This window comes from Scylla paramamosain, chromosome 5, assembly GCF_035594125.1.
Source record: "Scylla paramamosain isolate STU-SP2022 chromosome 5, ASM3559412v1, whole genome shotgun sequence".
NCBI lineage: Eukaryota > Metazoa > Arthropoda > Malacostraca > Decapoda > Portunidae > Scylla > Scylla paramamosain.
In genome coordinates, this window is record NC_087155.1 from 846,459 (window position 1) to 857,500 (window position 11,042).

An 11,042-nucleotide genomic window follows, 5' to 3' on the forward strand; every position below is an offset into this window, starting at 1 on the left:
TCATCGTGTATCATCATCGTGTATTATCATCGTGTATTATCATCGTGGAACGCATCGTGTATTATCATCGTGGAACGCATCGTGTATTATCATCGTGTATTATCATCGTGGAACCCATCGTGTATTATCATCGTGTATTATCATCGTAGAACCCATCGTGTATTATCATCGTGTATTATCATCGTGGAACGTATCGTGTATTATCATCGTGTATTATCATCGTGTATTATCATCGTGTATTATCATCGTGGGACGCATCGTGTATTATCATCGTGTATTATCATCGTGTATTATCATCGTGGAACGCATCGTGTATTATCATCGTGTATTATCATCGTGTATTATCATCGTGGGACGCATCGTGTATTATCATCGTGTATTACCATCGTGTATTATCATCGTGGAACGCAATGTGTATTATCATCGTGTATTATCATCGTGTATTATCATCGTGGGACGCATTGCATCATGTAATCATCGTTGTATCATCGCTTTACTTACACTAACACAACACAAAACTACACAACACACGGAAGAGAACCTTTTTGGGGAGAAAGGAACTTCTTTCATCACACACAACACAACACAACACACAACACAACACAACACACACACGGAAGAGGACCTCTTTGGGGAGAGAGGATCATCTTTCATCACACACAACACAACACAACACAACACACAACACAAACACAACACACACACACACACGGAAGAGGACCTCTTTGGGGAGAGAGGATCATCTTTCATCACACACAACACAACACAACACAAACACAAACACAACACAACACAAACACACAAACACACACACACACACATACACACACACACACACACACACACACACACATATAATATTATCTAATAAAATAACATGATAATTACAAACACAGCAACAATAGTGAGTGATCATGACAATATGTAATGCTACAAAGGGTTCCTGGCTGCAGTGACTCAAATTCCATTCACATTGTGTCACTCGCCTGCAGCTCAGCAAAATAATCTTTCAAGACATCACTGCCATCAGCGGAATCACTGTTGAAGAGAAACTGATTCCGTGTTCGTTTCAGTGCCACAGTAACCTCTCCATGGTGAAAGTATCCTTTGAAGGACTGAGTTACCTCCTGCAGATGCTTTCTCACTTCAGTCACAAAGAGCAATTCATACGTCTGTCAGGAAATGCAGAGTTCAGACCATCCAACAGTCTATATGATCACGGCTCCTGACTTGTAGTCCCTTAGTAGCACTGCTGTTACCGCTTGCGGGGGAGGAAGTGAAAGAGTGAAGATGAGAAGGTGAAGGAGGGAAGATGAGAGGATAGAGGAGGCGGGGAAGGAAGGGGAGGAAGTGAAGGAGTGAAGATGAGAAGGAAGAAGTGAAGGAGTGAAGATGAGAGGGAAGAGGAGGAGCAGGTGGGAGAGTGAGTCGTGAGGGTGTTTACACTGAAAGCTGGTGACCTATGGTTAGTGCCATAATGAAACCCTTGTGGTGGTCAGGTGTTGTGGTGCTCGCCACACTCCTAACGGCAGAAGGGTGGTCGCCACCAACACACACAGACCTGTGTTCTGCACCCGTCGCCCACGCTCATTCACAAAGCCCCAATACGTGTCACGATCCCGGTCATCTTTTCAAGAAAGTGGACGGCACACTGATCCCAGAAAGTTCTAAAGGTGTGGATTTTTAAAGGCCTCGAGTACCTAGCCGACCTATCAGAAATCGCCAGCTATCAAACCCTCTCACAAACCCTCACCTCGGCACAGCACGCCAGAAATCACCTCACTGCCTCATCAATGTTGGGGAGGAAAACACAGATTATGATAACAGGATATACTAATAATAATGTTAACTCACAAACAAATTGAGGTAGTACACATTAAAGGATATTAGGGAACAAATTTCTAGCCTAGACCAACACAGGATAAATCCCACTCACTCACTCACCATAGATTCCCCCTTTTACTGAGGCTCTTATATCGCCTCCCTTATTGCTCAGAGGCTATGCACATCAATACCTGACATTCCCGTCACTTCACAAACCACTAAAACCCTTCTACTCCTTCAAAGACCGCTGAAATATTTTCCCCAGCTGCGGGAATTTCCCCAGACGCTGACACCGCGTCCCCAAATAACAATTCCCGTATTTTACCTCCTCAAACCTCACAAGACATCACCAACATCACCATAGATCACCTGTAACGCCACAACACCTTCCCCCCCAAGGACACCAATAACACCACAACACCACCGCGGTCCCAACCACAAAATGGCTGCCTCTCACCCCGACACTGTCCCCTCAGGACACCATCACCTCAGCGTTACATAACCAACACAACTCGCCAGCCACACTGCAGCGGACAAGAGCTCTTGGTACCACAACAGACTCACCAGCCTGATCCTGGATATCAAGGTTATACCGCCACATCACTAATATACGTAAGTGTACAATACATTAAGTGTGCAGCAGACAGAGCGTGATGACATTTGTAATGAGCACCTCAAACTGATGCTACAAAAGTGACGCTACAACAAAACAACATACTTATGGTGTTGAGTGTTTTATATAATTATAGACGTGACCGGACTCAGAATAAACTGTACCGTGTGCAGCACTGAGGGTTCATTACACCTGTCACACCGAGCAGCGCCATCAGGCTGCCACAATTGCCGTCACCGTCACGTCTCGTACCTGTGTCCACAGTTGCACAGCAGGGTAAATACAGCATCACGTCCGTTTCTTTCTGGTAAATGAAACTTCCAGACAACTATCAACTCTTCTTCAGTGACATTCAGCTGTCCCCCTCTTCTAATTGATTAACTAATTAATTAAAATTAATAAAACTGAAGAAACTACTAACAACAACACCAACAACAACAACAACAACAACAACAACAACAAATAATAATAATAATAATAATAATAATAATAATAATAATAATAATAATAATAATGTATTCCCTGGTATTTATATAGGCCTACCATTCTCCCTTGCATTCTCTCCGCAGGCCAATTAAAGCATCACAACACAAACATGTACTATCCAGGCAACTCTCTCAAAACACCAGTTCTTTTCACCTCGTCATTTCTTATTCTATCGATCCCACCACGTTACTCCACACACACACACACACACACACACACACACACACACACACACACACACACACACACACACACACACACACACACACACACTCCTCCAACACTTGGTTTCCAGCACACTTAACAGTTTCTTCTCCGCTACTCCCGTGTTCCATGTTTCAGCACCACACAGCACAGCGGATACCACTATTCCCACATATAACTCTCTCTCTCTCTCTCTCTCTCTCTCTCTCTCTCTGTACACTCACACCCAGTGTCCTTTGCTTGAGGATCTTTCTTAGTCCATCAAGAACTTTTCCTGCTTCTTTCACTCCGCACTTCACCTCTGTCTCAACTCTTGTGTCCACTGTGACCTGATCCCAAGTACTTGAAACAATCCACCTCTTCCACCTCCTCTCCATTTACTCTTGCATGCCTCCCTCCACTCACTCCACCACCCACTCTCACACATGCCCTGCCATATACACAGAAACGCTTCCCTCCTTCCAACAAGCTGCCTCCAACTCTACAAACTTTGAAAACGTCCCATACTTTTCTTACCAGTCCTATCACACACTTTCCCCAAGTCCTTCACCGCCAAAAAGCTGCACTTCCTTCCCTTTCCAAAAGACATTCCACACTGCTGCCTAACTGCAAAAACCTGATCTACACATCCTCTTCCCTTTCTACAGCTTCACTGCTTCCTTGCCAGTCATAATCCCGTACCTTACGTGTGTAGTCAACTCGTCAATTGTAACAGGAATGTTCCCTGAATCCTGGAAACACGCCATTGTAGTTCCTATTTTCAAGACATGAAATGTTATGGAACCAAAAAATTATCATCCAATATCTCCTCTACCAATTATCTCTCAGGTTCTTGAGAAAGTTATTGGTGGTCAGCTCATCTCATACCTCGAGCACAATGATCTGCTTAGTAAGACACAACACGGGTTCAGACCTAAGCTCTCTACAGAAATCGCTCTTCTTACTTTGTGTAATTCACTGTTTGAAACTATTGACAGGAAAAATATCTCATTAGTAACGCTGTGTGACTTGTCTAAAGCATTTGACAGCGTAAATCATAAAATGTTAAAGAAATTCAGAATGTTGCGAATCGATTCCTTTTGGTTCCACAGCTACCTTCTCAATAGAACACAATCAGTCAGAATATGCAAACATGTCTCTAAGAAACTTGACGTTACTTACGGCGTTCCGTAAGGGTCAGTCCTGGGTCCACTACTGTTTTCAGTATTCGTGAATGACCTCTCGCAGCACATCCCCGACTGTCTGGTCATACAGTACGCTGATGACACGCAGCTCATTCACAAAGGAGAAATTACCGGCATTTACGAACTCGTTCACAGGGGAGAGGTGGCTCTATCTCAAGCTAAGGGATATTTTCATTGAAATGGATTAATGCTAAACACTACAAAGACACAATGTGTGTTTGTCGACAGCAAAGGTCTCGTATCTCAGATTCCACCCAACACTTGCTTACAAGTTGCTGACACTAAGATGCTTGAAAAACTTAGGTGTTTACTTTGACTCTCACATAACTTTTAATACTCATGTAAATAAGACGAGTAAGAAAATTTTTAGCACCATATTACATATAAATAGAAGCAAGGATTGTTTTAACAGGAGAGCAATAATTACTCTCGTGCAAACACTAGTACTAAGCATCATCAACTATGGAATAAGGATATGGGGAACAACAAATATCACTCTTACACAACAAACTCAAAAGCTTCAAAACTTTGCTGCAAAAGTTACATTAAGCAGCGGTGCCAAATTTGACCACACCACACCTTTTCTGAGAGAACTTGGCTGGTTGAAAGGCATTGTTACCTACAATATTATCCATGGCAATATCCCTAACCACTTATTCTGCCTGCCGAGAGTGAGTGATGTCTGTACTGCCCCCACTAGACAACAACATAATGTGTATGAGCCTAACACCAACACCTGTACTGGAGCGAGGTCTCTACTGGTTGATGGACCAAAATTCTGGAGCTGCCTTCCTCCTTCTATAAGGAATGCACCGTCCATACGAACGTATAAAAAAAAAAAAATACTGTTCACTTATCTTTTCAACAAACAATTCACTGTACAAATCACCAGCACGCCTTTCTTACAGGTAATTCTCTATTCTATACTGTCTCATTTATAGTTTCACACTTTTTATCTATCGTTTTACTTTCATTTTATTCATTTAACTACTGTCTCATTTGTAATTTTACACTCTTTTATCTATCGTTTTACTTTCATTTTGTTCGTTTAACTGTTGTGTCATTTATAATTTTGCACTCTTTTATCTATTGTTTTACTTATAATTTTAATCACATTAATAACATGCACCACTTGTAATAATAATAATAATAATAATAATAATAATAATAATAATAATAATAATAATAATAATAATAATACGAAGAAGAAGAAGAGAAGAGAAGAGAAGAGAAGAGAAGAGAAGAGAAGAGAATAGAAGAGTAGGGGTATTAGACGAAAAGGAGAAAGTGAAGAAGAAATAGTAGTAGTAGCAGTAGTAGTAGTAGTAATTGTTGTTGGTTTGGTTGTTGTTGTTGTTGTTGTTGTTGTTGTTGTTGTTGTTGTTGTTTTTGTATTAGTAGAGAGAGAGAGAGAGAGAGAGAGAGAGAGAGAGAGAGAGAGAGAGAGAGAGAGAGAGAGAGAAAGAGAGAGATTCATCATGAAAAAAAAAAAACCGGAGGAGGAGGAGGAGGCGGAGAGAAAAAAAAAACATGTACGAGAGAGAGAGAGAGAGAGAGAGAGAGAGAGAGAGAGAGAGAGAGAGAGAGAGAGAGAGAGAGAGAGAGAGAGAGAGAGAGAATTACTATTACAACTACAACTTCTACTATTAATTGCTATTATTATTACATATAACTATCTTACACAGCAGCAGCAGCAGCAGTACTAGAAGTCGTTTTTGTTGTTGTTGTTGTTGTTGCTGCTGCTGTATAAAAAGACTATTTGGCAACTAGTACTATTACCATCACCACCACCACCACCACCACTACTATTATTACTACTTTCAGTGTTTTATCTGTCACCTTTAAGATCACTACTATTATCACTACTACTACTATTACTACTACTACTACTACTACTACTACTACTACTACTACTACTACTACTACTACTACTACTACTATATAATTTATCGATTGTGTCAGTGGTTGTGGTGGTGATTGTGGTAGAGGAAGTGGTGGTGGTGGCTGTGATTGTGAATGGTGGAAAAATTATTATCATTATTATTATTATCATTATTATTAGTTGTAGTAGTAGTACTATTATTAACACACACACACACACACACACACACACATAATGAAGTGCCGCCAAACATAGGAAATAGACACTTTTTAACACCAGGAATTACTTTTACATTAACATTTACATTTGTAAAGTAAAGCTATTCTTAGTTAACAGATGCCAACTAAAACTTTACCAAATATAGAGATTCCATACTTAACTGCACATTACACTTATATCTCGCCATTTAACTGCGTTCTCGGCATTAGAATTCACTTAAAGGAAGATTTACTATCACCTATGTGCGTAGCGGGGCTGTGGTGTTGATGGTGGTGGTGGAAATTAGAGACGTGGCAGTGAGGCTGGTGTATACCTATCAGCGCCAGCATTTTTAATTGTCTCCGATTTCCTGGGGCAAAGGGGTGTCTTAGCTAAATTTGAAATCGATGTGCAGGTAATTGCTGCACAAGTGTATCTAAAATTAAAAACATAACCCTTAATATTAATATTCATACTTACTGGTGTATGATAAGGCTTTGTTAATTGAATTATAAGTTAAAACTAGAAATAGTTAATGATTTTTTTTAAGTACGTATGAACAGTAAAAATAAAAAAAAATGTTGATTTCGGCTTGTGCATTTTATCTGGGAATGTTGAAAAATATCAGGTATCACTGACACGTCCTGTATATGAAAGTAATCAGTGAAATAAAAAAAAAAGAACAGCACCACTGGCGGACGTACGACGTACTTATCTTTATCATGATTCTTCAGTTAAAGAAAGCGCCGCGCGCCGTTAATAGAACTCATCTTGATCATGATTCTTCAGTTAAAGAAAGCGCCGCGCGCCGTTAATAGAACTCATCTTGATCATGATTCTTCAGTTAAAGAAAGCGCCGCGCGCCGTTAATAGAACTCATCTTGATCATGATTCTTCAGTTAAAGAAAGCGCCGCGCGCCGTTAATAGAAAGGAGTGTAAAGTGTAAACAGTAGCCTCTCAGTTCTGCCGATACAGAGGCCTGACTCAGAAGAAATACTGGGTCAACCTGTACCATCAAGATCAAGCTGGAGCCTGGAAGCTACAAGTATGCCGAATTTTACGTGTGCCGTAGCAGACTGCACATCAGACTCAAGAAAAGGGAAGAGAAAGACAAACCAAGTAACTGAAGATGTCAAACGATTTGTGAGATTTCCAAGTGGAAAAAAGGAACCTAAAAGGAGGAAGATGTGGGAGGAGAGGTGCAGGCGTGCAGGTGGATGGAAAGCAACACAGAATCACGCTGTATGCTCCTTACACTTTTTGGACTGGAACAATGGACCATCACCTGAACATTCAGACCCAATTTTATTCGCTTATAATGGGTGGGGAAGAAACCATCATGCAGTTATTAATAGGAAGGCAAACAGTCTCCAGTGCCAAGGGCAAGATGTCATTGCAGCACCTAACGCCTCAACATCCACACAGTGCAACACTGAAACACAGTTTCCTCAAGAAGAGGTGCTACCCCTGAATGTCCAAGACTGGGGGGAGGTAGAAGTATGCACTGCCACAGAAGATTCAGGTGGGTTACATTTGAGTTATTTTATTTTTAAGATTGTCAAGTTAAGGTTAGGTTGTTGGTTTTTTTCTTTTAGTTAAAAAAGAAAAAAGTTTCAGAGAGAAAACAATTCTTTAACATTGTCTCCTAAATGAAATTTCACTACTTGAGATGTGTGATCCTAAACTTAGAACAGTGGCTAGTGTTATCTACATATTACCCAAATGCTTAGGTAATCACTCAAATATTCACATGACACCTGATCCATGACTGTGTCAGCACTGAAAGATATCTATTATTTATTAGGCTATGCCTGTACTTTGCAACAGCTAACTATATGATCAAGTAAAACTAAATATGGTAGTTTTTTTTATTATTTGATTATTTATTTATGTATTTTTTGTTTTTTTTACTTCATGCTTGATCACACATGTGATTAATACTTATATTCATATCTTCTACAGATACTACACTTCCTGATGAGAGCTGCAATGTTTTGGGTGACCACACATATGGAGCTTATACCCATAATGAAACTGTTGCAGAGCCAGTAGATGTAGAGGTGCAGACTGACCAGTTTACAACACTTGAGAAAGCTTCACAAACTTATGAGGAAGTACATGAGGTGAGCAAACTATACTTATGCTACATATTCTTATTATTCTTTTATCTTTTTTTCCATCATATTATCATCATATTATTAGCATGATTTCCCTACCCATCATAATCATGTGTTATTAAGAGAGAGAGAGAGAGAGAGAGAGAGAGAGAGAGAGAGTGTGTGTGAGGCCGGAGTGACTTGGGTTGAACGAAGGAAAGGCCGGAGTGACTGTGGCCGGAATGACGAGGGGCCGGAGTGACTGGTTCCTAAAGGAATAGTAGGTAACGATGTACCAAGTACATGTGTGCATAGTTTTCCCATACCCTACTACAAATATGGCAGGAACTACATTTTTTAAAAGTTTTACATGCAATAATATGCCCTCCACGCTAATATATTTCTTATTTCTTATTTCAGTGGGAACGTAACAATGTTGTAGAAGACGGAGCATTACGTAACGCCTTTATTCAGAAAATTCTGAGGAGTAGTGAGAGTATTAAAAGATATACAGGCATGGAAGAAAAGGATTTCTTTTATTTGTTTAATTTGATAAAAGATAATGTGACTGACATACATTATTGGAGAGGGCCAAATATTGTCAAGAATGAGAATACACCACCAGGCATTACTAAAGGACATGCAAAAAGGAAGTTGTCACGGTTACATGAATATTTAATGACCCTAGTACATATTAGAACAGGATTTGATCTCAGTACTTTAGCAGATCTTTGGGAAGTAGCACGAAGTGTTGCAAGTAGTATCATTATAACTTGGATTAACATACTTTATTTAGTCCTCAAGGACTGGCTTATATGGCCAACTGCAGCACAGGTGCGTGCAAGTTTGCCAAAAGATTTTCCAGAAGAATATTCTGACACACGAACCATCCTAGATTGCACTGAGATATTCACGGTCAAGCCAGCAAATCCTTCAGCTCAGGCTGCCACATATTCCCAATATAAGCATCACAGTACACTAAAAGTACTCATTGGAATTACTCCCACAGGGCTAATAACATTTGTATCAAGTGTGTATGGAGGTAATACATCAGACCGTTATACTGCAGAAGCAGAGTTCATTGATAAAGTTGAGCCAGGTGATGCCATAATGGTGGATAGGGGCTTCAATATTGGTGATCTCATACTCCAGCATGGTGCAAAACTACACATCCCACCATTTACGAGGAAGGAAGCCAGTAAAGGCAGGATGCTCACACAAAGTGAAATTGCAAAAACACGAAGTATAGCAACATTGCGCATACATGTTGAGCGAGCCATCGGAAGAATGAAGACATTTAAACTATTAGGACAGACACTTCACCAAAGGATGTGGCCCCTCATGGATCACATTGTAGTAATAGTTGCAGTATTATGCAATATGATGCCACCACTAGTGTAGATTTGACAGAGCACACAATCTAAAGCAACTTATGTAAAGCTTATTATAATCTAAAGCTTGTTTTTATGGGTAGTTATGTAAATAAAATTTGGGTGTTAGGGATCTCTGTAAGAACATCTCTACTCCAACACTTTCAACCATGTATTATCACCTTTGTAATATTAAAGGATATGTAAAGATAGTTCTTTCTTATAATTATTTATTAATAAACGTGTCTGAATCATTGTGGTATGGTAAATAATTTCTGAAAATCAAGAACACAGACTTTATTCCTGAAAAGAAATTTACAATATATTATATACAAACAATACAAATGAAAGTAGCATTAAGAAAAAAAAAACTTACACATTATAAGCAAATAACAAACTGTACAAATAACTATATACAAAACAACCACACCAGGCAGAAACAAATATGCAGTCATTATGAAGACCTCTTAAATATTACTTGCCTCTGGAGTTTCTTTTGAGTTCAGGAGATTTGGCAAGACATATTTATAATAAAAATCCATGGCAATTTCTGCACTGCTATCAAAGAGACTTTTATCAAGATAAATCCTCTGCACTGTTAAATGCGGACTTTTTTGTATGAACATTACAAAATCACACCACTCCATCTCAGCAACACCTAAATGGGCTTGGATTTGTGTGTACCAAGGAGAGGAATTTTTTAGTACAATGCTGTTCTTTTCTCCAAGGGTTACATGGTAGGTATTAGATATAGCTATTTCCCTCCCAGTATGCAATCTGTATTTATGGGAGCACTTTATTTCTAATAACCCCTTGCCACAACATTTACAACTGACAATGCCATCAGGAGTTGCTCGGAATAGTGGATTGTCTTTATTTATAAAAAGTCCACACCCTACAAATTTAAATTGTTTGTGTTTCTTTCTCATTTCTTTTATGTAAAGCTTCTTTGCTATGGGCTCTGTTTCCTTACCATATTTGGTACTCAAATTACCTTGAAAGCCTGAGAGTCCCATTATTTCATTTACTATGTAATTGTTACTTTCACTGTCCCTGTAGTGTACTGCCTTATGAAAAGTTGTTGATGTCAAGGCACCAACTCTCTGATCTTTCCACATACGTGATTTGTACTGGGCATGTGTTTTTGATTGTATGAAATCCATATCTGCATTACCTAAATGTTG

At 39.5% G+C, this 11,042-nt stretch overlaps 2 protein-coding genes and 1 long non-coding RNA gene across 5 annotated transcripts in view; 1 reads left to right on the top strand and 2 right to left on the bottom strand.

Moving 5' to 3' along the window:
- Positions 1–11,042, bottom strand: part of LOC135100393 (uncharacterized) — a 58,837-nt gene that overhangs the window by 18,259 nt on the left and 29,536 nt on the right. The window lies entirely within an intron of this gene.
- On the top strand, positions 7,188–10,112 carry LOC135100388 (uncharacterized). Its single transcript, XM_064003222.1, has 3 exons — positions 7,188–7,914; positions 8,355–8,515; positions 8,909–10,112. Exons 1-3 carry the CDS (start codon positions 7,440–7,442, stop codon positions 9,887–9,889), a joined length of 1,617 nt encoding a protein of 538 aa, XP_063859292.1. The 5' UTR covers positions 7,188–7,439; the 3' UTR covers positions 9,890–10,112.
- LOC135100387 (uncharacterized) overlaps positions 10,075–11,042 on the bottom strand; it is a 3,613-nt gene continuing 2,645 nt past the window's right edge. For all 3 annotated transcript variants that reach the window (XM_064003219.1, XM_064003220.1, XM_064003221.1), the window contains one exon: positions 10,075–11,042. This exon is cut by the window's right edge. In XM_064003219.1, the coding sequence (XP_063859289.1) occupies positions 10,326–11,042 (717 nt within the window). In that variant the 3' untranslated portion in view covers positions 10,075–10,325.

What these genes read in the sequence shown, in the direction of transcription:
- LOC135100388 (XM_064003222.1), top strand. Translation starts at nt 7,440, where the DNA reads ATGCCGAATTTTACGTGTGCCGTAGCAGACTGCACATCAGACTCAAGA. An exon ending in CACTGCCACAGAAGATTCAG is followed by an intron (nt 7,915 to 8,354) that starts GTGGGTTACATT and finishes TATCTTCTACAG; the next exon opens with ATACTACACTTCCTGATGAG. An exon ending in CTTATGAGGAAGTACATGAG is followed by an intron (nt 8,516 to 8,908) that starts GTGAGCAAACTA and finishes TTCTTATTTCAG; the next exon opens with TGGGAACGTAACAATGTTGT.